Source organism: Labeo rohita, chromosome 17, assembly GCF_022985175.1.
Source record: "Labeo rohita strain BAU-BD-2019 chromosome 17, IGBB_LRoh.1.0, whole genome shotgun sequence".
NCBI classification, from domain to species: domain Eukaryota; kingdom Metazoa; phylum Chordata; class Actinopteri; order Cypriniformes; family Cyprinidae; genus Labeo; species Labeo rohita.
Window position 1 is genome coordinate 13,426,885 of NC_066885.1, and position 26,779 is coordinate 13,453,663.

The 26,779-nt window shown below is 35.0% G+C and overlaps 1 protein-coding gene across 1 annotated transcript in view; it reads left to right on the plus strand.

Annotated features, from left to right (window-relative positions):
• Nucleotides 1-14,967, plus strand: part of LOC127179630 (cytosolic phospholipase A2 delta-like) — a gene marked incomplete at its 5' end in the record, with an annotated part of 113,315 nt that extends 98,348 nt beyond the window's left edge. Inside the window, 18 exons of the mRNA XM_051133292.1 lie at nt 9,342-9,473; nt 9,640-9,680; nt 9,840-9,882; nt 10,028-10,082; nt 10,434-10,444; nt 10,941-11,081; nt 11,197-11,316; nt 11,397-11,431; nt 11,628-11,766; nt 11,861-11,997; nt 12,129-12,351; nt 12,440-12,557; nt 12,719-12,856; nt 12,952-13,059; nt 13,233-13,412; nt 13,522-13,691; nt 13,762-13,948; nt 14,120-14,967. Of these exons, the coding sequence (XP_050989249.1) occupies nt 9,342-9,473; nt 9,640-9,680; nt 9,840-9,882; nt 10,028-10,082; nt 10,434-10,444; nt 10,941-11,081; nt 11,197-11,316; nt 11,397-11,431; nt 11,628-11,766; nt 11,861-11,997; nt 12,129-12,351; nt 12,440-12,557; nt 12,719-12,856; nt 12,952-13,059; nt 13,233-13,412; nt 13,522-13,691; nt 13,762-13,948; nt 14,120-14,403 (2,262 nt within the window). The remainder of the gene's footprint in view (nt 1-9,341; nt 9,474-9,639; nt 9,681-9,839; nt 9,883-10,027; nt 10,083-10,433; nt 10,445-10,940; nt 11,082-11,196; nt 11,317-11,396; nt 11,432-11,627; nt 11,767-11,860; nt 11,998-12,128; nt 12,352-12,439; nt 12,558-12,718; nt 12,857-12,951; nt 13,060-13,232; nt 13,413-13,521; nt 13,692-13,761; nt 13,949-14,119) is intronic.
• Nucleotides 14,968-26,779: the final 11,812 nt, after the last annotated feature.

Consider the following 26,779-nt stretch of genomic DNA (forward strand, 5'->3'; position numbering starts at 1 on the left):
ATAACCGTCTTTACTGACAAGATGCACATGACAATCGCATGCAATTTATCGTACAGCCCTATTGTATATGACTTTCTTCTTTCAGACCAATACAATCAGAGTTATATTAAAAAATATCCTGGCTCTTCCAAGCTTTATAATGTCAGTGGGTGGCTGTTTCTGTTCAACAGTTTAATGAAGTGCAGTAAAATGCGTCCATCCATAATAAAACGTGCCTCACACGGCTCCGAGAGGTGAATACAGGCCTTCTGTAGTGAATATATGTTTTTGTACGAAAAATGTCCATATTTACAACTATATACTTTTCTCTCACTTCTGCTAACTGCCATAGGCAGAAGCCATCCCGGGCAGCTGATGTAGGATGTACGTGTGCGTATGCGCCGGTGATTAGTGACAAACATGGAAGCACAGGACAGAGCGAAATGAAACACCAGTAACGAATTAGAAGTATAAAGCAAAGATCCATAAAGAAGAATGTCGGAGGATTTCAATATAAACCAAGAGCAGACTGGTTTTCTTTTGCTAAAGTAAGGAAACTTTGCTTCCTTTGCTCCTGTAAACAAACTTTTCTTTGCTAGTCGAAACTTACATTTCGACTAGCATATTTACACCAGCGCATGCACACAAACGTCCTACAACATCCACCTGGAAAGGCTTGCACGTATGACAGTTAGTGGAAGTGAGAGAAAAGTGTTTAAAACTTTTTAAATGTGTATATTTTTCTTACAAAAATGCATCAATCCACTACAGAAGACCTTTATTCATGTGTGAGGCACATTTTATTATGGATGGATGCGCTTTCTTGCACTCCTTTTGAACTGTTGAACAGAAACACCTGCCCATTGCCATGGAAAGCGTGGAAGAGCCAGGACATTTTTTAAATGTTACTCTGATTGGATTGGTCTAAAAGAATGAAGACCTAGGATGCCTTGAGGGCGAGTAAATCATGGGCTAATTTTAATCTTTGGTTTGGGTGAACAAACCCTTTAAGATAAAATCATGTAAATGATGGGTGTGATCCATCACTCCATAACACGAGAGAAAATGCTCTTAGCATTCTTAGCATGTTGTAAAAAAAAAAAAAAAAAAAAAAGTTCTGTGAATTCACATCTATAATGTTGAAAACAATGTACAAAACATTTAGTCCATGGAACTTGTGTGTTATATTCCAAGACTTCCAAGACAAGGCATGCAGTAATAGTTGACACAAATGATAATTTACACTTTTGCTCTGATTTAAATCATGTATTGTGAAATGTCACTGTCACACTATAAATCTCGTCATCTCTCTTTGGTGATCATAATTTAAAGCTTAATTACATTTCCTTGTACTTGATGTTTGTACAGCTCATTGTACACTCACTCTGGTCATCAATATGAATCAGTTTGCTTATAAATTAAAAGCATTAAAAGTTCCTTGTCAATATATGCTTTTAGAACATTTCCAGTATTGAAATAAAGAAATTTACACTCTACCTATTTTATTTCTCTACTTAGGATGTGGATGCAGACTTCAGTCAAGCAGTTGTAGACCTGCTCACAGTTCTACCAGAGGACATGCCCTCATTGTGGATGCAATAAAGGCAATCATGGAGGGAAGAATTGTCATGAATGGGTTTTAAAGGCCTGTATTTTATTTTTGCTGTTCTGTTTGCATGCCATTCTGAAAATGCTCTATTGTTTAACAGTGTTCCAGTGGGTCCAGATAATGTTATGACAACAAAGTGCTGTTTAGTTAAGAAGTCTGTAAAGAGTATTATAAGAACACAGATGTTTTAAAAGCTAATTTTTATTATTGTGATATTCTTAAAGTTTTTTACAAAAATAAACTGTTGAGAATTTCAAACTTGTGTTAAGTTCATTTCATGCTGGTTGAACGAATAAAAATACGTTCAGTTTACTTAAAGAAAATGTGGAAACCAATTGCACGAAATGTTTTAAGTTCCCATAGCTTAAAATGGCAGATTAAATCCATGTTGAGAATAACAGCATTTAAGATGTTTGCACAACACAAAATAACACTGCTAGGTAAATAGAATTAATAAAGTAATCTTACTATTAAATCTTAAGTAAGATTAGTAAATGTCCTGGAGTATGTTAACTAGAAATGACATTAAACCTACTTGATATTTATTAGTTAATTTACTCTGTAAGAGTTTGCTTTCTTTACTTTAAACTGATTATTAAATTAACTTTAGTTTTACCTTTAAGTTTGCTTTAACAAAATAAGGCAATTGGTTTCCAAACTTTTTTTTAAGTAAGCTGAACTTATTAGGATTTACAGTGTACTGGACAGGAAGTTCAGCTACTAGTTTGTGATGTCACAAGTACAGCCAAGTAAACACTATTGCATGGCCAACAATTGAATTTCACTCACACTGTTTTAATGACCCTGACAACCAGTGCATTCAGCATTGGGGAAAAAAATTGCATATTTTTACTCAAAAATAATATATTTATGGTGTGTTTCTTGTATATTTTGAAGACACCCTTAATTAATTTGTAATATACTTGTAATACAAACAAAGTACACTTTAATATCACTAATCAAGCATGCAATTAGCTTACAGCATATACTTACTTAAAGTATACTAAGTATACTTGAAGTTGTTCCAATTTAGCACATAAAAGTGCACTAAATACACTTACAGTTATGCTTTACTACAATTTAATTACAACTAAAATATACTTAGCACAAAATTAGTTTTTCCAAAATAGCACACTTCAAGTTAACTAATCAGTAACACACTTGAAGTATACTGACAATTAGTCTGGCTGCAAGTATACTTAGCATATTTTTTTTTCACTAGGGCCGCTCCACTCCTCACTCACTGATACCAGAAACACCGCTCCGCCTTCGCTCCGCGTCTAAACTATATCAGTATGTTTGAAATACCACAGTTCTGTTCATAACGTATATTAAAAGAAGAAAATAAAGGAAATAAAACAAAAGTATAGTTTTAAAGCGGCTTATTGGAACACTAGTGCGCAAACTTTTTTCCTCATGCCAAGCTAACATGGTTGTCAGTCAGCATTAAAAGGTATAATTGCTGCTTTTTGCAATGCAAATGTTTGTGATAAAAAAATTTAATAATAATAATAATAATAATAATAATAATAATAATAATAATAATACGTTTCGTCAGTTATTTTGCGTACAGATCGCTGCGTTTCTTATAGATTTCTTCTCATTCGAAATCAAATATACAGATGAAGTACCACAGTAAGTTTACATTTGTTTGAATTATTGAGAGAGCAATTGCGTGTGAATAAGTGTTGTACTTGTTTAAATCACGCTTTCACTTGAAAAATATTCAGTATCTTGAAAGAACAAACTAATTCCCTGAAAACTATAACTTTTTGCTCATGTCCATTGCCGTCGTCCTAGGTTTCACATTCTTTCTGAATTTGAGTGATCCATCTCTATCAAGCTAGCTAAAAAGGCTATGTTTAACATGTGAATTCTTGCTATATATGCAGTTATATTATGGGTCGTTGTCATGAATTGTACTCGTGATGGAGCGGTAGTGGAGCGCTCTTGGAGCGAGTAAAAACCACAACGCTCCGACTTTTAAAATTTCCGCTCCTCCCTCCATTAAAAATCAGGCCGCTCCACTCCGCGCTCCTCTCCCACTCCACTCCGCTCACCTCTCCCACTCCACTCCGCTCACATACTCTGGCTGGCACTACTTTATTTAAAAAATGAACAATTTTCAAAAAACGAAAACAGTAGGTTAAAGGATTAGTTCACTTCCAGAATTAAAATTTCCTAATAATTTACTCAACCCTATGTCATCCAAGATATTCATGTCTTTCTTTCTTCAGTTAAAAAGAAATGAAGATTTTTGAGGAAAACATTCCAGGATTTTTCTCCCTATAGTGGACTTCAATGGAAGTGAATGGGTTGAAGGTCCAAAATGCAGTTTCAATTCATCTTCAAAGGGCTCTACACGATCCCAGCCGAGAAATAAGAGTCTTAATTAATAATATGACCACTATTTTGGCAACTAAATTCAACCTAATTTTGCAGACATCACTAGTGTACAAAATTATTTCAGATTAGTTAATTAAGCACAGAACTTGTATTCCAAACACATAGCGGTTTCTTTATTTAGGTGCAGATAGAACGTTTGCTGTGATTCATTATTGTTTTATATTGTTTCGTAAATCCCAATCTTTTGATCTATGCTGTTTGTTTTCAGTTAGAATGATCAGTACACAGTGCACCTCCCATACAGTAAATCACAATAGGCTATGCTTTGTGTTAATTTTTCATATGAAACAGAGTCTGAGATTTCAAATTCTGTCCATTTCATTAGGAAATTCAAGCAATAACATTTCAGCATTTTTCTTCATATAATGGACTGCTATGGTGCCCCGATTTTGAACTTCCAAAATGCAGTTTAAATGTGGCTTCAAACGATCCCAAATGCGGTTGTAAAGAAGGGTCTTATCTAGCATAACGATTGGTTATTTTTATAAAAATAATACAATTTATATACTTTTTAATGTCAAACGCTCATCTTGTCTTACTCTGCCTAAACTGTTTTTGTTCCGGTTCATGACAGTTAGGGTATGTTGAAAAACTCCCATCTCATGTTCTCCCTCATCTTCAAAATCATCCTGTAACGCTGTTTTACATTTTTTGTTAAGGGTTTTTGATCTTCTTTGCAGGTTGACTTTGCAAAGACTGTGTCGGTACTTCTACAGCGATGTAGGATGATTTTGAAATTATTTTTGAATATGAGGGAGAAAATACAATTGGAGTTTTTCGACATACCCTAACTGTCTTGAGCCAGAATACACAGAGTTGAACGAGAGCAAGGCAAAATGAGCGTTTGAGAATAAAAAGTATTTAAATTTTTTTTTTTTTTTTTATGAAAATAACTGATTGTTTCGCTAGATAAGACCCTTCTTCCTCAGCTGGAATCATTTACAACTGCATTGGGATTGTTTGAAGCCACATTTAAACTGCATTTTGGAAGTTCAAAATCGGGGCAACATATCATGATACCATAATTTTAATAGCGTGTCGTTGGGATGTGTGCCACATCTATGCACTGGATGTCTATGACATAACTAAATAGTTTCACCATTACGCTGTAGGATCCTATAGTCTCCCCTTCATTAAACAGCAGGCTTTGCAAGGGCATGTAAACTTTATGTCAACTGAATGTCAAGTGTCAAGAAAACATCCTCGAACAATAAATGACAACAACCAATGCAACATTAATGTTTATAATGGCTCAATTTTCTCAAATTAGACCTTGAATTAGAAGAGGTGTGATGATGACATTGCATCTGAATGAAAGAGGGTTAGACTGGTATTTATGGACATAAGAAGGTTTTCATGAACACAAAGCTTCTTTATATAACTGAAATCCTCAGGGTTTTTTTTTTAAAGCATTATGAGCCTCCAAGATGTGTCATCTTATTTTCATAATCAAAGACCGTCCACACTAAACAAGGTGTAATGCTGATATATAGTCACTGATAACTTATCTTTTCAAATTCATTTTTAGCAGGAGTCAGTTCAACATACTAACAATGACGTGTTCTAGAGAAGGAAGATGACATGGAATATGGAACATGGAATTTTTGATCCCACCCAGGATGCGAAAGGCTGCGAAAAAACAAGTTTCTCAGGTTTTCTGTGTCATATGTCAGTTTAATTAGCAAAATCTTCATTTCATCTTTGGCTTTGAGACTTCACTGTAGGTCTGCTGAGGAGACAACAACAATGCTGAAGGTACAGAAGCTCACAAATATTTGACTTTGATAAATTAACCTAATTGTTTTGTAGCATTGCTATGTTATCTTAAAACCGCAAATAGCGGCTTTGTGAACAAGTCTGAGCTTGATCAAAGATCCGTTATGACAGTGTTTCCTAACCAGAGCAAATAATGAATCTCTCTCTCTTTGTAGTTAACTTATTTAGCTCAATTTTAAAAAGAGTTGGGTTAAATTTAAAACTCTCTGGCAACACTTGCTTGTTTTGTTTTTCTAATTAAAAAAATGTAAATGCTAAAAGCAAAATTTTTACATGACAAAAAAATGTAAACTTACGTTTATAAGTACAATTTTATTAATTAAAAAAAACTGCTGAAATGTATAATTATTATAATTATTTATTTTTTCTTTTCCTAAATTACATAGTATATATGTTAAGTATAGCATAAGAGTTCACTTTAAATGAGTTAAGTGAATTCACATAATCCACCTTCTGTAAGTAAATATGTTTCTGTTACAAATTACAATGATAAAAATGCTGTAAATTTAATGTGTTTTTTACAGCAAGAGTTCATGCCGTACTGGAACCTTAGTGTCACAGTGCTACGGGGAAAATTCAATCGGTCGTATGACCTTTGTGAGTCCATCATCCCTCAATAACATTGTGACTTGTGGTGAAATATTGTTATTTTGTATTATGTGTTTATGTGCCTTTGCTGACTTTGATTTACCACATACTACTTACTCCACCCAGCAAGTGCTTAAAGTACTCAGGCTTTTTTCTCTCTCCAGTGTCTCCATGTGATTGCTACGTCGTCTTAAAGTTACCCACAGCCTGTGCCTTCTGCCATCGCACCAAGACTGTAAAAAACAGTAATTCACCAAAATGGAATGAAACGTTTCGTTTCAGAGTGCACAGCGGGGTCAAGGTGAGCAAATCTGTTTCAGACACTTGCAAGAAAACTCTTGTTGCTCACAGGTTTTAACTAAAAGGTTTTGTTGCAACTGGGCTTTTCCCTTCCAATCTCAGCTGACATGTAGTGATTATCCACCGTCATTGTTCTTGAATAGCAAGTGATGAATGACATGCTGGTGACATCACTAATAGTCAAACACTGGTATAACAGCAAAGTAATTTTATACAAAAAAAAAAAAATAATAATTACTTAATCCAACTATAATCATAATAATCGAATCCCTAAAATATTCCCACAGGACATGTCAGAACTGCTTCCATATGACACCATTCTTATCCATTAAAGTGCTCATATTATGCCATTTTAAAGGTTGCTAATATTGTTATATGAGACTCCCAAAACAGGTTTACATGTATGCAAGGTCAAAAAACACTTTAGTTTTCTCCAAAAATAGATTAACTTTACCTCATTTCTAAATTATTTGTAAACGACTCGTGCAAAGCAGTTTGAAGAATCAGTCTCTCTAAACTCCTCCTTTCTGTAAGCCCTCACTGCTGTGATTGGTCAGATGCTGCAGTCCTTTATGATTAGTCTACCGCGTACAGCGCGTGTCTGAAAACGAAACGCCCATTGAACTGAATGACAGCCCTGGATACTTGTCAATACATAGAAAAGATGGCATCGATTTTACCTTACCAATGGACTACATGCACTGAGCCTCGTGACGCACTTCCGTTTTGAAAGCTTACGGCTCAGTTATTTCCGGTTATGTACATTTTCAATGCACTGTAATCATCTAGTTGACTTAAACGCCTAATAAAATGAGATTTTGTGGCATGATTTTAAATTCTGAAATTTTTAGAGACAGGAGAATACATATTCTGATGATTACTGTGTACAGAATTTTCCAAACTCAACGGAATGTTACGTTTTAATCCAACATAAACCGATCTGAGAAAGCTGTGGCTAGTAATCATACGTGATTGTTCACCACAGGGTGTCAGTGCTCTAATAGTGGCCTAATCGCAAGTCTGCAGTTTGTGAGATCTGATGAATAAGATCATAATGAACCTCTATTTATCTGTATTAAATATGTTAGTCACTATTCTGTGTCATATCCTGTCATCATTTTACTGTATGTAGTCTAATGCCAAAATATGAATATTCAAAGGTCACACTGTCAGCGTGTTACTGGTAAAAATTATTTAAATGTTTCACATCGTTAAAGGGGTCATCGGATGCTAAGTTCACTTTTACATGCTGTTTGAACATTAATGTGTGTTGGCAGTGTACGTACAAATCTACCCTATAATGATAAAAATCCATGCAGTGCTTTTTAATTAATCTGTAAAAATAATATTCCCTTTTTCCAAATTGAGCCATTCTCAGATGCCTGTCTTTGTTGCGTCACACCCACAGAGGCCGCTCCCATGATAGTTGATTGACATGAGCTTCTTACCTACGATCAGTTGTAACAGTCCAGCCTCCACGTTTCGATGCCGGGGCAGGGATGTAAGTTAGACAAGAATTGAGTGATTGAGGTGTTGCTGGATGTAATAATGAACGTAGTGGTCGTCATTTACTCCCGACATATGAGCTGGATTACGTATGTTTATGAAGGGAATGCACCTCCCGATCTACATAAATCTGTCTATGTTCGCGCGAATCATTCTTGATCCAGCTTCACTTACAGCAGAAGTGAATATAAGGGGGCTTTTTTTATGAATCTTTGTGATCGCCTTTCCTAATAATGTGCTAGTTAGCAAGTTTAGTGGCTAAACGCGGCTAAATGTGGCTAAAGTAAACAGGCTCGTCAATCCACAGAGAGAAGAGAGGGGCGGGGCGAGCAGTGCTCATTAACATTTAAAGCATCCTCGACCAGAATGGGATGATTTTTGCAGAGCTGATTTTGGCAAGGTAAAAAGGGTGTTGTTTTACACAACCATTTTTTTAATCAAAATATATTATAGACTTTTCATTAAGACCCTAAAGAATCATATCAACTTGTGGGAAATGGGCATCTGATGACCCCTTTAAATAAGGCAGTTACCTCACATTCATTCAGCCATTTTAAACAATGGAATAAGCACACAAACAAATAGTTTTACTACAAATAAAACCAAAAACTGCAATTGAAGTTAGACCATATAACAACAAATTAACTCGGCTTTTACTACACTGTCCATAGTTTAATGATGGTAGGCTGTTTGTAGTAAAAGTGTTGTTATACAAATGGGAAAAATGGGAAAAACATGGCACTTTTACTATAGTAAATCCATGGTTAATTTTCGTAAGGGTGTTTATCAGTCAAACTCATTTAAAACTGTACATTCATCAGTAAATATTCTACGATAAAATGAATATATTGTACAATAAAACTAAACTAATATAACTTATATAAAACTAATACTTTTATATAAATAGGACCTTATATCCATTTTAAAGGTGCTGCATTAATAACAGTGAAAAAAAGGTATGTGATATACTTTTTCTCTGTGCTTTACTTTTTATTGTATTAGTAGTAATTAAGGATATGAACTTGAGTAAAAAATTAACCCTTTGCGGGGAGTTTGACTGACAGGTGATCTAAACAATCATAATTTCAAATTTGCTATTTGGAGAAGGTCCTAACTGTGCTTAGCAAACCAATGTAGAACAAAATTGAGAGAGGCCACTTTGTTCTTGTTTCCTCAGAACATTCTGGAATTCCGCATATTTGATGCTGACGAGTTCACAAAAGATGATTACTGCTTCACCCTCCTATTTGACATCAATAACCTCACACTTGGACAAAGGCAAACAAAATGCTTCATTTCAGATGATCAGGTTAGATGAAAATATAATTTTATAAAAAAAAAATTTTTTCACATAGTCTTTGAAGTGGAAGTCTTTTGTGCCCATTATTCTAAATCAGTGAATGACAGTCAAGCATAACAAATGTTGATTGATTTTAGTCCTATTCATCCGACTATGTCATATAATTGTCTTCCAGAAAAAGAGTGAGCTGTGGGTGGAATTTGAGATGACCATGAGGTGAGTGAGGTTGTTAATAATCAAACACAATTATGGTGGTGTTGTTAACCACGTAGTACGCATTTGTTAGTGACTGTCCTTTTCCTCCTTATGAAAAAAATCATCATTACATCAGTCTGAACTAATCTGTCATTTTATCTGTTCCTTTTCTTTTTCAAGCTCTGATAAGCCTGAACCGTACTTTTCTAATGGAGTGCTGATGGTAAGAGTTTTGATTCTTTAAAAAGAACAGGTCAGAAATGTTCATGATAATTATCTAACATTATATTTCAGTATAAGCTCAAATAAATTTTCACTTCACCTCACTTTAATCTCACTACACTCTAAATTTTTTCCCTCATTTTCAGGCCGGTCCATTCTGTGCACTGGATGTGAAGGTGGAAAAACATTTAAGGACTAATGGTAAATAGAAGAACATTTCTGGTTTTAGACTTATAATTATATCCATAAATCTCTACTTTTAACTAACCTCAGTGAGGTTAAATACATATGAGGCTTTATAATAACCACTGAAAGCATGAGAAAACTGTAATACCAAGGTATTTTTAGTGATATTTTCATTCCACTGATATAATTAAAGCTAGCGTAGGCAGTTTCTGCACTGCAGACGGCCCTTTCACGAACATCACAAACACAGCTCTTTAGATGTCTATAAAAGTAAAGGCATGTATCAACAAGTATCAACACTTTCAATAAAAGTTCCAACATATTAGGAACACTTTTTACTTGAAAGTAAGCTTACCTGGTGAGAAGAAACTCTGCAAGTTCATTTTACTGATTGAAACCCAAAACAAGGACCTCTTGCTGTATCTTGGCAAGTTGGTTTGCACTTTCTGTAGTGGAATTTCCACACCAGTTAAATACCCGCTGGCTCAGCCTGTTGCAGTAGCCACGCCCCCAACTCTCACTATTGGCTGGGCAGTGGTATGCAAATACATAGATTGACAGACAGGTGATTTAGACCGAACGCAATGATTGGATGTACACTGTATGATCCTGAACCTTCCATAGAAGACCACTTTAACCAGGATGTGAAAAAACATAGCAAACATGTTTCTGGGGGAAAAAAAAAAACAGACTACATTTTAACAGTAAATATTCTACGATAAAATGAATATATTGTACAATAAAAGTAAACTAATATATAAAACTAATAATTTTATATAAATAGGACCTTATATCCATTTTAAAGGTGCTGCATTAATTTTTAAAAAAAGGTATGTGATATATTTTTTCTCTGTGCTTACCTCAGCAGAGAAGGACATGATGTTAAAACTTCGAGGCGCACATAAAGAAGACTGTTTGATCCCATGCTCTGAGAAAGACCCCAGCTGCACTCAGACTTTTCGCTACTACATTAATCAAGACTTGGAGACTGAGTTTAGTCTCATTCCACCAAAAGTGCGTCATTGATTAAAATTATGATTTATTACCAAATCAACTGATCAAGCATGCATATCACTAACAGAGAGGGTGTAATGCTTGTTTTTTGTTTGGATGTTTGTAGTTTGTCCAGGATGTGGCAGAAGTGGATGGGACGAATCCAAAGACTACAGACATTCTGTCATCAGTCCCTGTGAAACCATTACCAGTCAAACCCAAACAGCAGATCAAACTCTCCATGCCTGTTGAACAGGTGCGTACTGGTAAAATCTACTGGAAGAAATGTATTTTTTTCCAGTATAAAAAGAAAAGAACTAATTGTAACTCTTTTAGGGTGAAGTGGATCTGCAACTAAGCACAGAGGGCTGGTAAACAATTTAAATTGCTTATCTCTACTTAGTTCAGAAACAGTTTAAAGAAAGTACTTGGCATGTAATCCATTAACCAAACCTGAATGAGTTTAATTGTGTAACTGATTACAGTTAAAAGAGACAAAGCACTATAAACCAATCTGATTCCATTCATCTCTCAGAATAATTATGTGTGTGTGTGTGCTTTCTGAAGCTCTGATGAAAAGCTGGATGTGCGTCTGGATTTTGATATTCCAGTGGAAGAAAAGAACTTTCTGGCTAAGAGACGTAAAGTGGTGTCACAAGCTCTTCAGAAAGCTTTGAATCTCAGCTCTGCACCTGAGCCCAGCAAGGCAAGAAAACAAACACTAACTTGAGTACAAACACATTCAACAGATGCACACTTCCTGGCAGAGTGACCTGACACGTAATTTTACTCCTGTTCAGGTCCCAATGGTGGCTGTGGTCTGTTCTGTGGGCGGGACCAGGGCGATGATTGGCACATTTGGAGGCCTAAGAGCTCTGCAGAAACTCCAGCTTCTTGATGCAGTCAGCTACATCACAGGGGCTTCTGGCTCCACCTGGTGAGTATAAGGAGTAATACAGGCCTGTACAACTGCAAAACAGTGATTCTCTTTGGGTTTTGCTTCAAAACCCAGATTTTACATTAGATGTCATGTCGTTCAACATCAAACTTTCTTTCATTGTCTCATAGGACTTTGGCTTCTCTTTATGGTGATGCTAACTGGTCAAACAATGACATAAATGAGATTATGGAGTCTGTAAAGGAGGAAATCTCTAAAAGTTTGTTCAGTATATTTTCCCCGGAGCAGCTACGGCACTACAAAGCGAGGATGGAAGAGAGAGAGAAAAAAGCACTACTTGTGTCTCTCATTGACATGTGGGGTCTGGCTATAGAGTACCTCATCCAAGGAAAGGTACTGAATACCCTTGATGTTATTCAATGCAAATAAATGCCTGCCATTATACCTTTAGAAGAAAATCATACATTCTTTTCTTACTCAGAAAGAAATGGGTACACTGTCTGACCAGCAGATGGCACTATCAAAGGGACAGAACCCTCTTCCTATCTACACAGCTCTCAGCATGAAAAATAGTAAGACAGGATGTTCCACAGAGACTGGTAAGAATTCACTTCGGCTAGTTTAATTTGCCTGACATTAAGTGTTCATTGCGGTTAATAAGTTAAATATGTTTATTCCTCAACAGATTGATTTTCTGTATTGAGAGGAATTAAAATGCCTGCTATGTTTCCATGTTTGTCTTTGTTCTCTTCTCCTTTAGAATGGTGTGAGTTCACGCCATATGAGGTTGGATTTATCAAATACGGTGCCTTCATACCTGCACAGAACTTTGGAAGTGAGTATTACCTCGGCCACATGGTCAAGAAACTCCCTGAATCTGGAATATACTCTTTATTGGGTAAATATATTTAAATACTCCAAAGGTTAAAAATGGTAAACAATTTTAAGTTAGAAATAGTGATTGGTTGCATTTAAAATGTGTTGTGTTTGCAGGAATATGGAGCAGTGTTTTCTCTCTAAATTTGACTCTGCTTTGGCGTCGCATCACAAAAGTGATCCCATCCTGGGCCAACAATAGTGAGGAAGAAGAGAAAGAGGAAAGTAATAACAGTGAGTAAAAGTACCTGAGCAAATATTCCCTGTGTAGCTTCTAAAAAGTTTGCTTGCCTTTCAGCTTTATTAATGAGCATAAAGTTTCTCATTCAAACCCACACTCTAAGAAAAAATGTGCAAAAATGCCACTGGGTTAGTATATATTCCTCCCTTATCTGTAGACACAGAACATAAACCATCAACGTCGGACACACTTCATGTCAACACTAAGACTGACTTGGCAAAAAAGCTGAGCGACTTTCTGACCAAGCGGCCCATTATCAGCCAAGTGTTCAACTTCCTTAGAGGCTTCCACCTGCATGGGAACTACAGTGAGAACTGTGATTTCACCACATGGAAAGGTCAGAACACCAATTAAGCTGTCGAGTTCAGCCTAATTAGTACCATTCCCCTTTCGATTTAGCTTAATTAAACTGGGAAAGGCTTCATTGTAAAATGGACTTTCTGCAGACACACATCCAGATGTCTACCCAAACTCCCTGACACCAGCAGATGCCACACTGGGCCTAGTGGACACAGGTTTTGTCTTCAAGTCAGGATTTCCTCCTGTGTTACGTTCAAACAGACGTGCAGATGTCATTATGTCTCTGAACTACACTTGGGAAACAGACCACTTCAAGGTGAGGAGACCACAAAGATAAGGCACATTATGAAGAGAATGGGATGAAATGTAACTCTGTGTGTCTATAGGTCCTTAAGCAAACTCAGGAGTACTGCGCTGATCGCAAAATACCATTTCCAAAGATTGATTACAAAAAGTTGGCGTCTGAGCCAATTAGGGAAGTTTATGTGTTTGAAGATAAAGAGAATCCAGTGGCTCCCATTGTGATTCACTTTCCCTTGATCAACGTCTCATTCAAGCAGTTCAAGTCTCCTGGTGAGTACCACCATCTGTGACCTTTACTATTACCATCATTTTTAGCAGTTATTAAAGGGATAGTTGTGATGAATGTTCTATTATCTTTTTACCCAAGCTGACGACAAGTCCAGATTAATTTATAATTACACTTGAGTCAACTAAAAGCAGTTGTGTCTGTTTGTGTGGTAGGAGTGAAGAGAGAGGGTAAGGAGGAGATGAAGGAAGGAGATTTTAATACTGACTTCACCAATTTGTCAAGTCCATTCTCCACTCTGAAGCTTACATATGAACCTGAGGATTTCCAGATGTTGGCCAACCTCACCACCTACAACATTCTCAACAACAAAGACGTCATTTTAAACACGCTGAACAAAGCGCTGATGAGAAACATTGAGAGAACTCCTGCTACAACCCATCAAAATTCTGATTTGATGTTGAGACAGGAAGTTAAAAATGACAGCAGAATCGACTGAAGAGTGATTTAAAGGGATAAATGGATTAAAGGGATAGCTCACCCAAAAATGCCATCATTAATCATCTCATATTGTTCCAAATCTGTGATTTTTCCTTGATCAGAGGGTGTTATAATAATCCATTTTTAACAATGAAAGCATGTCCAGATGTTCTTAAGTCATATGATAGCTTTTGAAGGACAGCCCAACATTTAAAGGCACAATATGTAAGATTTTTTGATTTAAAAATTCCAAAACCACTAAAACAGTGTTATATATTTTGCTGACTTGTGTACTTATATTATCCCGAATGTTTCTAAGAATGTTTAAATCCAGAAAAATAATCAATTTTAAGCATTGTAACATTGTGTCATTGTGTCACTTGCATATCACGTCATACACCCTTGATTTTCCGGTTTTATTTTTGTAGAAAACATGGAAACCCCAAAGACATTTTAATATGTAATGCATTTTTAAGACAGGACGCACACTCAAATGTAACTAGTATAGTAAAACAGCACTGCTTTATCCTACATTCGCATGACCGGAAACGGTTGACTGTGGCATAATAAAAGCTTAGCTGCTTTCGAGCCGTGTAGCGCACTCGTCCTTCATTAGAAATTGTTTAAGCGTCCTTGTTTCGCTTCCACGACTTTCAGCCTCACCATGCTTCATACTACAGTGATCTTAATAAGTCTTTAATACATTAGCACATCCATGAACATGATTTCTGCCCGAGTCCTGAAGGATTGCATCGGGTGTGGGGATGAAGACAACAATTCTGATGATTCCACATTCTATCATGGCGTTATCAAACTATGCCTTTTGTTTCTTTGTTTGAATATGGGTCCTTTAGAGGCGAAAACTTACACATTGTGCTATTAAATTAATACAATTGTTAACGAAAATTCCTCTCCCCATGGAAATCTTGATGCACCTTCTTTGAGTTAACACAAAGGTATTTGAAATCTGTGGCAGTTTTTAAAGAAATAATGGCACATCTTGTTCTTTTCCCACATATATAGCCACTGTTTTCATTTAATTATATACATTTCACAATATTTTAAGCAGGTATTTGACTTGAGATTTTATATTTGGAATTAAACATTACACTTATGTTAAATACGTACATCAAAAGTTTGTGGTTAAGATTTTTTAAATGTGTTTTACTCACCTAAGCTCTATTTCATCAATTTGTAAAAACAGTAGCATTGTGAAATATCACTACAATTTAAAACAACCTTTCTACTATACTATATGTCACATATCACGTGAGGAAGGGGCGAATGAAGACGAAGGTCAAAGATCAAATCTTTATTAGAATCCACAAGTAAAACCACACATACATAGACATTCACATTGACAAGACCACACAACAAACACTGAACTGAATGCAACTTATAAAGGGGTGCTAATGATACAAGAACAGGTGAGGATGATCAACTAATAATGACTTAACAAGGACAGGAACAGGAAACACCATATATGGGCACAGAAGGGAGAAACCAACACAAACAGTCCAGAGGGGTGTGACAATATACTACTATATTTTAAAATGTAATTTTTTTTGTGATGCCAAAGCTACATTTTCAGTCTTCAGTGTCACATGATCCTTCAAAAACCAGGATGATTTGATAGGAACATTTAAAATAGAAGTCTTTTGTAACATTATAAATTTCTTTACTCTCACTTAAGATCAATTTAATGCATCCTTGCTGAATAAAAGTATAAATTTCTATGAAATTTTTTTTTGCTGACCTCAAACCTTCAAACAGAACAGCAGAACATGGACCCTGTTCACAAGCATGTGATGACGCGTTTCAACGGTCATCATCATCATAAATCCTTTAAAGTTTTTTATATTTTGATTTTTAAAAATATGTATGTACATTTATAACATTATACTCTGTATTATATTACCTTTTCTTCAAGTTACAAAAAAACTAGTTAACGCTATGCGAAGGGTCTAATGCTGCGTCTATGGGAGGGACGATACATTTGACATTGTTCTCTCTTCTGACTGCCGATATCAGTCTAGCATAATATTTTCCTTTGATTGAAAGTAATGAAAACACTGTCGTGTAGTTTTTCTTTTGCTATTTGATCAAATGGGAATGCAAAAAGTATATTTGTGGTACTCTCCCATTCATTGCTCTCGGATTTTACCCAACTATGACGATTTACGCTATGAGAAACTTGGAAATGTGAGAAAGGTCCATTTGTCTAAGGTTCATCCTACACTTGCATACACTTTTGACCACTAGATGGACCTACTCACTTATGTCTCAGGCCTGGCTGTCATCATCGGTTCACTTGAGACTGGCACTTTCTTCAAAGTGAAATAAAAAGCCCTGGTTTTAACACTTTGTTTTGTTTCTGACTGGAATTATGGGAGTCTCTCAGGACACTGCCGTTACCTGTCATGAGTTGCTCAACAGGAGTGACATTGATTCACAATACCTCGGGGCTAGTGTGTGTTTAAGTGTGACTGTGTTACCAGATATAACTAAAAAGACATGTTTTATTAATCTCCAAGGGGAAAAACAGGTGCAAAGCAGCACCTGTGTGTGCAGTTTTGATTGATTTGCCCTGGGTGACACAAACTCCTGAAATTCCATAAATATAGATGTGAGAATTGTTTTTTTGTTTCCATTAGTGAACTCTTGAAATTGCTTAGACATTTCACCGACCTGTATTTAGGTAAATACATTTAATATTAAATAAAACTTTTTATATTACATTATTCACAAAGATTTTAGGATAAATTGTGCTCTTTAGATTTGAAAGATGAGACCAAGTGCAACTGAAATTGTACTGGTGCACACACCAGCAGTATAACTTAATTTTTCACATTGCCAAATGAAATATGGACACTGGCTAAAAGCTGTTGAGTCATTTGGTTTCCTTTACACATATTCTGACTTACGCTGAGAGATTCATTCTGTGACTGTTGACTCTGACTCATTCTCTGCTGCAGTAATGCCTTTTGGGAAAAGAGGCCAAAGAGAAAATAATTCTGACCTCATGTAAAGTCAGAGTGACGATGCAGGGTGTACATATGACTGTTTATCATAGTCATGATTTCACAACTACAGCTATTTTTAAATGAGTGTTGTTTTTTAAGAATGAGGGAGGAAGTGTTTTTTTTTTTTGTTTTTTTTTTTTGAACAAGACTTACATTTCAAAGCCACCATAGACATCTGGGAATCATAGCAACACAAATATTACGAGAGTGTTGTGATATGTTTAATATTACACTTTCTAAACAAATGTTAAAGCTGCTCTCTAAATAAGTTAAGAGACTGTAAGCTTAGTAAAAAAAAAAATTTTTTTTATGCTAAAAAGATGAAATGAAAGAAAAACAATACAGAAAAAAAGTATGTTTTAACAAACAACAGAAAAAAAAAAACCGATCTAAACAGAAGGCATGAGATTTATTTTTTTTCCTGTGGGAAAATTATGATCAAAGATGCTTTGATTGAACAGAGCTTGAATATCTCACACAGTACATGTCCAAGTTTGTTTCATGTTTAGATTAAACGGAAATCGCAAACTATTTTCCAGGACTTTGCAATTTGTGATGAGAGAAAACAAACAGAAAAACAAACAACTCTTCATTAGTTGATTGAAACATGCATTTATCCAAATCTGAACCTTGTGAGCACTTAATGGATTTGTAAATAAGAATTACTGTATTAATCAAGCTCTATGAATATATTATTAAAATATATCTATATAATATTGTATACAATTGTACTCAAAGTAAATTAAATTACTGGAAATTAATTTACTAGAAAACAAGGTGAACATACTGATTAAGATAATTACATTGTTCATTGCTGTTGACTTGCATGAAAATGATGAACATCCGTTCATGACTTCATTCAGGTTGCTTGATCTATTATGGAAATGCATGCATGCATACTATTTTAAACAGCAGGGTTACTGTGCTCTAATAGATATAATCAAGCATTTAGCATAATCTATGAACAAAATAGCATTATTAACCCAAGACCCAGTTTTGTGGTTCTTTGTCAAAACAGTTCAGAATTGCATTGAGTTCAATAAAGCTGATTTGAACACAAAAGGTGACAAAATGAAAGAGTCTGAACAAAGGAAAGTGTTGAAATGCTGTGTAGATTTCTGACCCATGAACAGGGGGGTCATTTTCTGTCCCACAACCCATCTCTCCTCCACAACGGTGGCGTTTGGAAAGGAAAAAGTGATTTTGGTTTGAGATGAGCATTTGGCCCCCTGGCCTTCTGGTTTGATGGAAAACTGCAGATGAGGGGAAACAGTCATGATGACTGGAATCTGTGGGGAAACCAACGCGACGTCTCATCTGAGGATGGAACCACAAGAATGAAGAGAAAATGGAAACGAAAACCAGACTAATGAGGTGGTTGTGTGGGGTTGGGTGAGAGAAATGACGGTAGCGGGATGGTAAACAAGTGTTTTTAGAAAGGAACAGAGATCTCAAGAGAGGGAGGTCAAAATAGTATTTGTGCTGTCCTTATTCTCAACCTGAACCAGCATGAACTGACAGTCAGATTCAGAGGGCTTATCGTTCTCTAGAACACAGACATCTCTGTGACCTTTCAACTTCTCAGCACTCAATGCATCTCCAACTGTTCTTTCATATATTTTCCAAATATGGCCATTTCATGCCTAGCAAAAATGTGGGATCTGACATCTTACAGATGGGATACGTCTTGGAACAGACTGTGTGGAACAAAATGTGAGACTAAATCCAAAACATAAACAGTGGCAATTAGCTGTGTTAAAAATGATAGATTGTTCTATATTTTTACAAACTGATAATTTCATCCCCTCTCTGCTATCTGAAAAAAAAAGTTTGTTTACCATAATGTCTAAAGCAAAAAGTTTTGTTCCAACTCCTTGCTCTTCCCATACGCAAATATGATATATGTGAATGCATGACATTCCAGCTGTGCATACATTTCTACATTTAAAATATACTGTCATATCAAGTAAAAACACATATAATATGAATTGTAATTGAAAATATATTGAAATATGATATGATTTGTGGACACAGATGTCATGTATGCGTATTTTTTTTTTTTTTTTTTTTTTTTTTTTTTTTTACCAAATATAAAGCATAAATATGACCTGAAAACATGATCTGTAGGAGTTTTGGTGAGTAATCAGCTTGGTGAAATTTAAAGTAAATCTCCTTGTCTGAGACCAATATTTAACGAGCTTTAATGATCCGACAGTTTCAAAAATGATTGAAAGGTAAGTGGATTTTATGTATGTAATAAACTTACATCATTATATACCACTTTATAGTATATTGCAGTATACTGGTATGTCATATATTACATTTTCCAGTGTTTTTTTTCCACTGCATGCTAACAAACATAGACATTTCCACAAATTACAATGCAGTTATTGTCAGAAACGTAATAATAAAACCCATTAACATAATAAAATAGAACAAGTTCTAATAAAAAATAACTGAATGTGGCATGTGCAAATATATGACATTATCAGCTTCAGTACTAATATCCATTTTAGCACACATAATAACCTCCAACATTTCTTTTACACAGCAAAGTTTCTATTCTTGCTATTGCTGAGTGCTTCTATTTTAGAAATCTTATTACACTCATCTTTCATCTACTGCATACTTAAGATCTCCTTATAGATTTGCAATAATAGGGCCACTGTTACAATCTTTCATTTTGTGAGGAACATCATGGAAGTATGTTTTGGATTTTTGTCTTGTTATTTCTTACTTATCAGTACTTCCTGAATATGTTGATGGAGAATCTATTCGCTCTTTCCTCCCCTCATATCCACCATACAACTCAAAAGCAGAACCAACCTTCCCCCATTCACTGGCATTTGGTTTTCTTCACATTCTGTTCTTTTTCATAAATCCCAAAATCTTCCAGTATATCCTCTGTATTGATGTGAGGATTATACAGTACTGTTTTTGATAAGTGTACAATAAGTTCTACTTCCTCTGCCATCATTTATACGAACATTTCCATTTTAAAGTCCATTACTTTAATTACATTACAAACCATGAAAACTGCAGGCAGGAAGCATATAGATGAGCTTCCTCGGCTTTGTACGAGTCTGTTTTTCTCATCCTCTGCCAGCCCCTAGAGGAGCCCACGGTTGTTGAGCGTGTCCAAAACACCGCGAGGGACTCAGACTTACAGTATTCATTAAGCTCTGGAATTGTCATCACCTGACTTAGATTAAGGCCTACCAAGTCAATTAAGTTCTGAGACCTTAGGAAAAAAAGCTCAAGTAGATCAAGATTTTTCCACATAATTTAATATTTATAAAATAATATCAAATGTACAAAGTTTGAATTTTGAGTTTGTCTGCTTTAAATGCTTCACCTAAAAATATACAATCTTAAATATATTAATCAAAAGAAAAAAGTTCATGCTGTTTTTTTTTTTTTTTTTTTTTTTGCACTGGCATTAATAAACCGAATAGATGCATTTTTATTTTATTTTTTCCATTTTATTTTTTATCTATTTTTCATTTAATTTATTATTTATTATAAAATGACACACCAGTGATCTCAGGAAGGAATATTTAACAAGTTTTTAGTTGAATCATTAACCACTGGAAAAGTATAGTATGACTGTGAAGTTATTCTTGCTTTATGCGCTTATAGTGTGTTTGCTTGTATATTGGTCTTTGAAACATTTATAACTCTTACCTTTTCTTTACTCTTTCACTGTGACAGCACACAGGAATGTCTTCTGGAATATCGATGAACTGTTCCATTCCAGCTGTGCATACATTCTCAGCTCTTTGGCTTCACTACGCCCAGAATATAAAGAGAGGATGGCACAGGGATATCTTTATGACCACATTTTTGTTCATTTTCTTCAATTTTGTCAATGCTCTGTCAAAACAATTCTTTTTCAAAAGGACAACTTTGAAGGAAAGTATAATTATTGCATGTTATTATATGGCTTTCTACAATAGTTGACTCTGATTGGTCAGATGTGGCATTTAGAGGTTAAAAATCCCCTAATCTTGACTATCATCCAGAGCAAAGTCTCAGTCTCATTTTCTTTTTAAGTGAAGAACATTTTAATATTCTAAAGATCCTTTTTTCTACAATAAAGTACTTTTATGCAATGGAAAGTTTCCATGGGTGATAAATGCTCTTTACTGAACCATAGGTGCCAATTAAGAACAATTTCTAAGAGCATGGCGCCGTCTTTCACCTCATTATCGACTATAGTGAAAACGACTTCAGTATAAATGTTATTTTAATATTATTGCAGTGTTCATTTTGTAGCTATAGGTCAATTGTTTTACCTATTGTCATTTTTTCCTTAGTGGAAGTGTATGATAATATACAGGACAGATTGTAAAATTATTTAAGTTAAATAAAATCAGTATTTCAAATCCAAGTACACTACCAGTCAAAAGATTTTTAATGTTTACAAATTTTTTCCTTTGACTTTTAACTTGAGCATCATCATGACTTTTTTCGTCCCTGGTGTCACTGCAAATGTAGACAAAATAACACCAAATAAATAATAAATACACTACCAGTCAAACGTTTTTGAGCAGTAAGATTTATAATATTTTTTAAAGAAGTCTCTTCTGCTCACCAAACCTGCATTTGCTTGATCCAAAGTACAGCAAAAACTAATTTTGAAACATTTTTACTATTTAAAATAACTGTTACGTAAATATATTTTAAAATGTTTTTTATTCCTGTGATTTCAAAGCTGAATTTTTAGCATCATTACTTTAATTAATAGAAAGTTCAGAAGAACAGCATTTATCTGAAATAGCAATCTTTTTAAAATTTATAAATGCTGATCTTTGGATCTTTCTGTTCATCAAAGAATCCTGAAAAATATGCACTCACCTGTTTGAAATATTGATAATAATAATACTAATAAAAATGTTTCTTGAACAACAAATGAGCATATTAGAATGATTTCTGAAGGATCTTGTGACACTGAAGACTAGAGTAATGATGCTGAAAATGTAGCTTTGATCACAGGAATAAATTACATTTTAAAATATATTGAAATAGAAAACAGTTATTTTAAATAGTAAAAATATTACTGTTTTGCTGTGTTTTGGATCAAATAAATGCAGGCTTGGTGAGCAGAAGAGACTTCTTTAAAAAATCATTATAAAACTTTTGACTGGTAGTGTATTTATTATTTATTTGGTGTTATTTTGTCTACATTTGCAATGACACCAGGGACAAAAAAATCATGATGATGCTCAAGTTAAAAGTCAAAAGAAAATATTTGTATATAACTTTATACAACATTCTTTTGTAACTGTGATTGTTGCTTATTTCTGAAACACTGAACATGACACAATTTATTTTAAGACTTGCAAATAATCAGTTAGAGGAAGTGAAACTGAGTATTTCCAACAGTAGATCGAGATGTCTATTTTGCACTTACCAAATGCAACATGCTGTAGTTTTCAAAACAAAGTAAATTTAGCGTGGATCCAAGAAGAGCTTTTCTAGCCCCCAGACAAATCTCCCAGCTGAGATCTGTAACAGCTTGACAAGAAACTCAGCAGAAACAATAGATGAACGATAAACAAAACACTTTCCTTTAAAATAAACCTCTTTTCTTTAAAGTCTCAAGTGGTTAACCCACTTGAATTTACATGTTGCAAGTTTTGAAACATGTAGAATGCTAAAAAATGATTATCATCATACATATGCAGGAATAAAAAATATAGGTTGGTTTGATGAGATTTATGCAGTCGTCTCTGCTGGTGTCTTGTTTTGACATTTCATCATGCGCCCAGCCCAGGTAACATTTGCGACGAGTGGGCTGCCTGCCTGATGACAAATTAGAGAGAAGACCTGAATGAAATATCAAAAAGTAATTTGATATTCCTCATCGACTTGATTAACATCATCAGCTTCATCAAGACATGCAGGTTTTCTCTGAGTAGAGTGGCGAGTTGATCAGCATTCAGATGAGATGTTTATAAACACAACTCACCCGTCCATGAAATTACACATGCCTCTGTCATGAATATGGATGAAGAGCATTGGGCTTATTCACAGAACATGTTCAATCAAAAAAAATCTTATTTCTTAGTGACAAGCACTTTGGGAGTGATCCCATGATAAATGTCAGACAAAAACAATTGCTTGCTAGATTAGTTGTGTTGCATTCCAATAATAAATCTCTCCTAGGGTTTCAAAAATAACACAAGTGATTTAGACTGAATGTGGAAAGAATTTTACAGATATCAAGCCTTGGACAACAGCCCTTTTTTATCTTATCACACAATTACCAAGAGCAACATTTAAAAGCATTTTAAAAACGTCTTTATTTAATCAGTATTGTAAATTTGCTACACTCCCCTAACACAACCCTTGTCAAACTGGTCGAATATTCCAGCTATTCCATTATGTCAGGATTTTATTAACCATTTGAGCAGTTTGTTTCAATTTATCTTAATTCTTAAGGGTTTTTACTTAGCATGTTTTCAGAAGAAAAGGAGAGAAGGGGGGAATCCATGTGAAAACATGTCCACAGGCTTTCAAACAGATGTCCATGGAGTGCACAGTGAGTTTAGAGTCTACACTCTGTTGGCATCTATGCTTCTGTGAAGAACTTTTAGCATCTATGGAAACTTTCCATTGCACGAAAGGTGCTTTATAGTGGAAAAAGAGTAAAAAGTTTAAAAGTCAAAAGTTTACATACATCTTGCAAAATCTGCAAAATGTTAATTAGTTTACTAAAATAAAAGGGATCATACAAAATACATGTTATTATTTATTTAGTACTGACCTGAATAAGATATTTCACATAAAATACATTTACATATAGTCCACAAGAGAAAATAATAGTTGAATTTATAAAAATGACCCCCTTCAAAAGTTTACACATGCTTGATTCTTAATACTGTGTTGTTACCTGAATGATCCACAGCTGTGTTTTTGTTTAGTGATCATTGTTCAGAGTCCCTTGTTTGTCCTAATCCGTTAAACTGCATACTGTTCTTCAGAAAATTCCATTAGGTCCCACAAGTTCTTGTGTATTTGAATTATTTCCAAACAATATGATTTTGATTTTGAGATCCATCTTTTCACACTGAGGACAACTGAGGGACTCATATGCAACTATTATAGAAGGTTTAAACTCTCACTGATGCTTCAGAAGGAAACAATGCATTAAGACCGGGGGGTGAAAACTTTTGAATTTGAAGATTAGGGTAAATTTATAATTTCTGCGAAACATGTAAGCATCTTCTGTAGCTTCTAAAGGGCAGTACTAAATTAAAAATAAATATGATATTTAAGCAAAATAAGAAATGTACACTCAAAAGTTTACACCCCTGGCTTTTAATGCATCATGTTTCCTTCTGAAGCATCACTGAGCGTTTGAACCTTTTGTAATAGTTGCAAATGAGTACCTCAGTTGTCCTCAGTGTGAAAAGATGGATCTCAGAATCATACAGTCATTGTTGGAAAGGGTTCAAATACACAAAAATGGTGAAAAACCAAAGAAGCTGTGGGTCCTGAAGGATTTTTCTAAAAACAGCAGGCAGTTTTAATGTTTCTGCAAGGTGAATGTAAACTTTTGACTTCAGCTGTATTTGTGGTGTATTATTTCACTTGCCATTATCCAACATGTAATCAATTTCATCTGTTTCTGCATCGAGACAAGACCCAGTTGTTCAATCTCTGATTCTGAGTTGAGAACAGACCATTGAGCAAACACGAGGATGTGACAGTGTTAGTGAAATCCCATTCGTTACGGCGAATTAAATTTTGATTTCCCAGAGGGCAGCTCTCTTTGAAGAGGTGGGCTGCTGGCACTGATGGCGACACGGAGAGATAGACAGAGAGCGGGAGAGAGCGATTAGCTCAGAGACATGGCATCGGAATCTAGAGCATGTTTCTGTAACAAACACACCAAGTGTAGCAAGTTTCTAAAATATGACAAAGTAAGGCAAGAGTAACTTCTGAAATATATACAAATTAATTCTCTGTATTTACACTTCTGAGGTTTAAAAGAAGTGGACGTTTTACAGAAATTATAGATAGTTGCATCACAAGAGTGATGGTCTGTCATAGGCTGTAAGTTTGAACTCTAACTCATTTTCCAGTCTTTGTCACAGTTGTCTGGAAATTGCTGTGTTATTGTTACACATTCATCCTATTGCAAAATATCAGGGGACTGACTGAAAAAAAATCCTGTCAGTGTCTATGTTTCATATTTGAAAATGATTGCTTTATACAAAATGTATCATGCTAAAAAAGTTCCTGAAGTAATACTTGACGATGGGCCAATTTTAGACAAAAATAACTTTTTTCATAACTTCTGCTATTAGGGGAATATTACTAAACATGCAATATTTACACACAGCACAGCATAATTCTAGTAAAATACGATGTGAGAACTTACTGTATGTGTTGGCGAATTTATAGATGAGTCAGTAACATGGCTCAATCTCAGTACATTTCCCCAGAATTCAAACATCCGTCATTCAGAGAACTCAACAGTAGGGATGTGGCCGAATCTGAACGGCATGTTCGGAAAGGAAATTACTTGTAAACCTATTACGGAATTTTCTATTGCGTGCGTCTTTTACTTTCAATTTTGAGATTCGCGATCACACGTAGGCCTGTTCTGTATAGACCGCTTGCACTTGCGTCACAGTTTGGTTAGTTATCCGGATGCGTGGCCAAATTGACCATACTTGGATGTAAAAAGAGCATGGATTGCATGGTTAATGTACTACTGAATACATTGTTCTGGTAATTTATACTGTCTAAACCATGGAAAAAAAAAAAACGTGTGAAAGCTGCTAAATCATATAGAGAAGGACTTAATAAGTAGGAAAGGACACAATAATTTGACAAACTAAAGTTAATAAGTGGTAAAGATACGTACAAGCAGTATTTATTAAGATCTTAGCCTAATATTTCACCCTACCTGACAAACTCGAATGTTGTCACCCTGGAAATCCTGGTTCAGTTTAGCCAACCACAAATGCCTTCTTTCCTCAGACAGTTTTTTGCACGCTTCTTGATTTGTTATAACTTTTGGCAGTCTATAGTACTCCAAATGTTCTTCCCGATTAGTACAGCTCAAAACATGACAAGATGTTTGATAATGACTGTAAACTATTAATCCGATAACAACTCTACCTAGCCATTATCAAACATCTAGTCAATATCTGGTCATATAAATATAATAACTCCTGATAAACTTGCCTCAATGGGGTTTATTTTGCGAGCTGAAACTTTTAAATATGTAGGCCTAATTGGCTTAAAATTGCTAAATCTTTTTTTTAACTGTTTTTTTTTTTTAAACATTCATCCCATAAATACCATTCAACTCACTATAAGCCATTTTATTATCCTTCAAATGGAGCTTTATATAAC